Source organism: Penaeus monodon, chromosome 22, assembly GCF_015228065.2.
Source record: "Penaeus monodon isolate SGIC_2016 chromosome 22, NSTDA_Pmon_1, whole genome shotgun sequence".
Classification (NCBI taxonomy): Eukaryota; Metazoa; Arthropoda; class Malacostraca; order Decapoda; family Penaeidae; genus Penaeus; species Penaeus monodon.
This window is the reverse complement of record NC_051407.1, coordinates 37,934,498-37,935,128: the sequence shown is the minus strand read 5'-3', so window position 1 is coordinate 37,935,128 and position 631 is coordinate 37,934,498. Positions and strand designations below refer to the sequence as shown.

At 36.6% G+C, this 631-nt stretch overlaps 1 protein-coding gene across 1 annotated transcript in view; it reads left to right on the top strand.

Moving 5' to 3' along the window:
- The window catches only part of LOC119587617 (carbohydrate sulfotransferase 8-like), a gene marked incomplete at its 5' end in the record, with an annotated part of 13,185 nt that overhangs the window by 1,362 nt on the left and 11,192 nt on the right, over positions 1–631 (top strand). Inside the window, 1 exon segment of the mRNA XM_037936326.1 lies at positions 507–582. Within this exon segment, the coding sequence (XP_037792254.1) occupies positions 507–582 (76 nt within the window).

Here is a 631-nt window from a genome sequence, read left to right as displayed (position 1 = left end):
CTCCAGGAAGTTAATTTGCAAAAGTATCTTGCATTCGAAAACGACTAGTAATTGAAAATAGACTCAATGATTCTTGAATAGTGGCTAAAAAAAAAAAAATCGGAAAAAATGGCGCGTGGCTCGATTTGACTGAAAAGTATACATCTTGGCCATATTTTGGGTTAATATTATTGCACTTGTACGGTTGTCCAATTGCAGTTTATATATTTCCTCCCATCGCTGGCAAAGATAATGGCATTGAAAGAAATAAATGTAGTCTTCCCTTACACAAAACGTGACACATTCTGACACCCTCTGCGAGACGGAGATGATAATGATTTCGTGGGGTACAAACTCGATATGACGTTTTTTGTGTGTGAAATCGTGTGTGAATACCAGTAAGTGTCAAAAACAAAAACAATGAGATGAAGGCTTTAATAAATCGAATTAATCTGTTACTATGTTCAGTGTAAACAGAAGTTGAATATAATCTTTTTGAGAAATGTGAGACATTTTACTCCAAACAGGCATCCTTTAACCCGCCTTGTGTCGTGTTATCAGGACAAATACCGAAATGGATCGAGCTCTTCGGAATGGAAAAAAGTAGGTGCAACCTCGTTTCTTGATGCTGACAATATTTCAAGCTCATAAG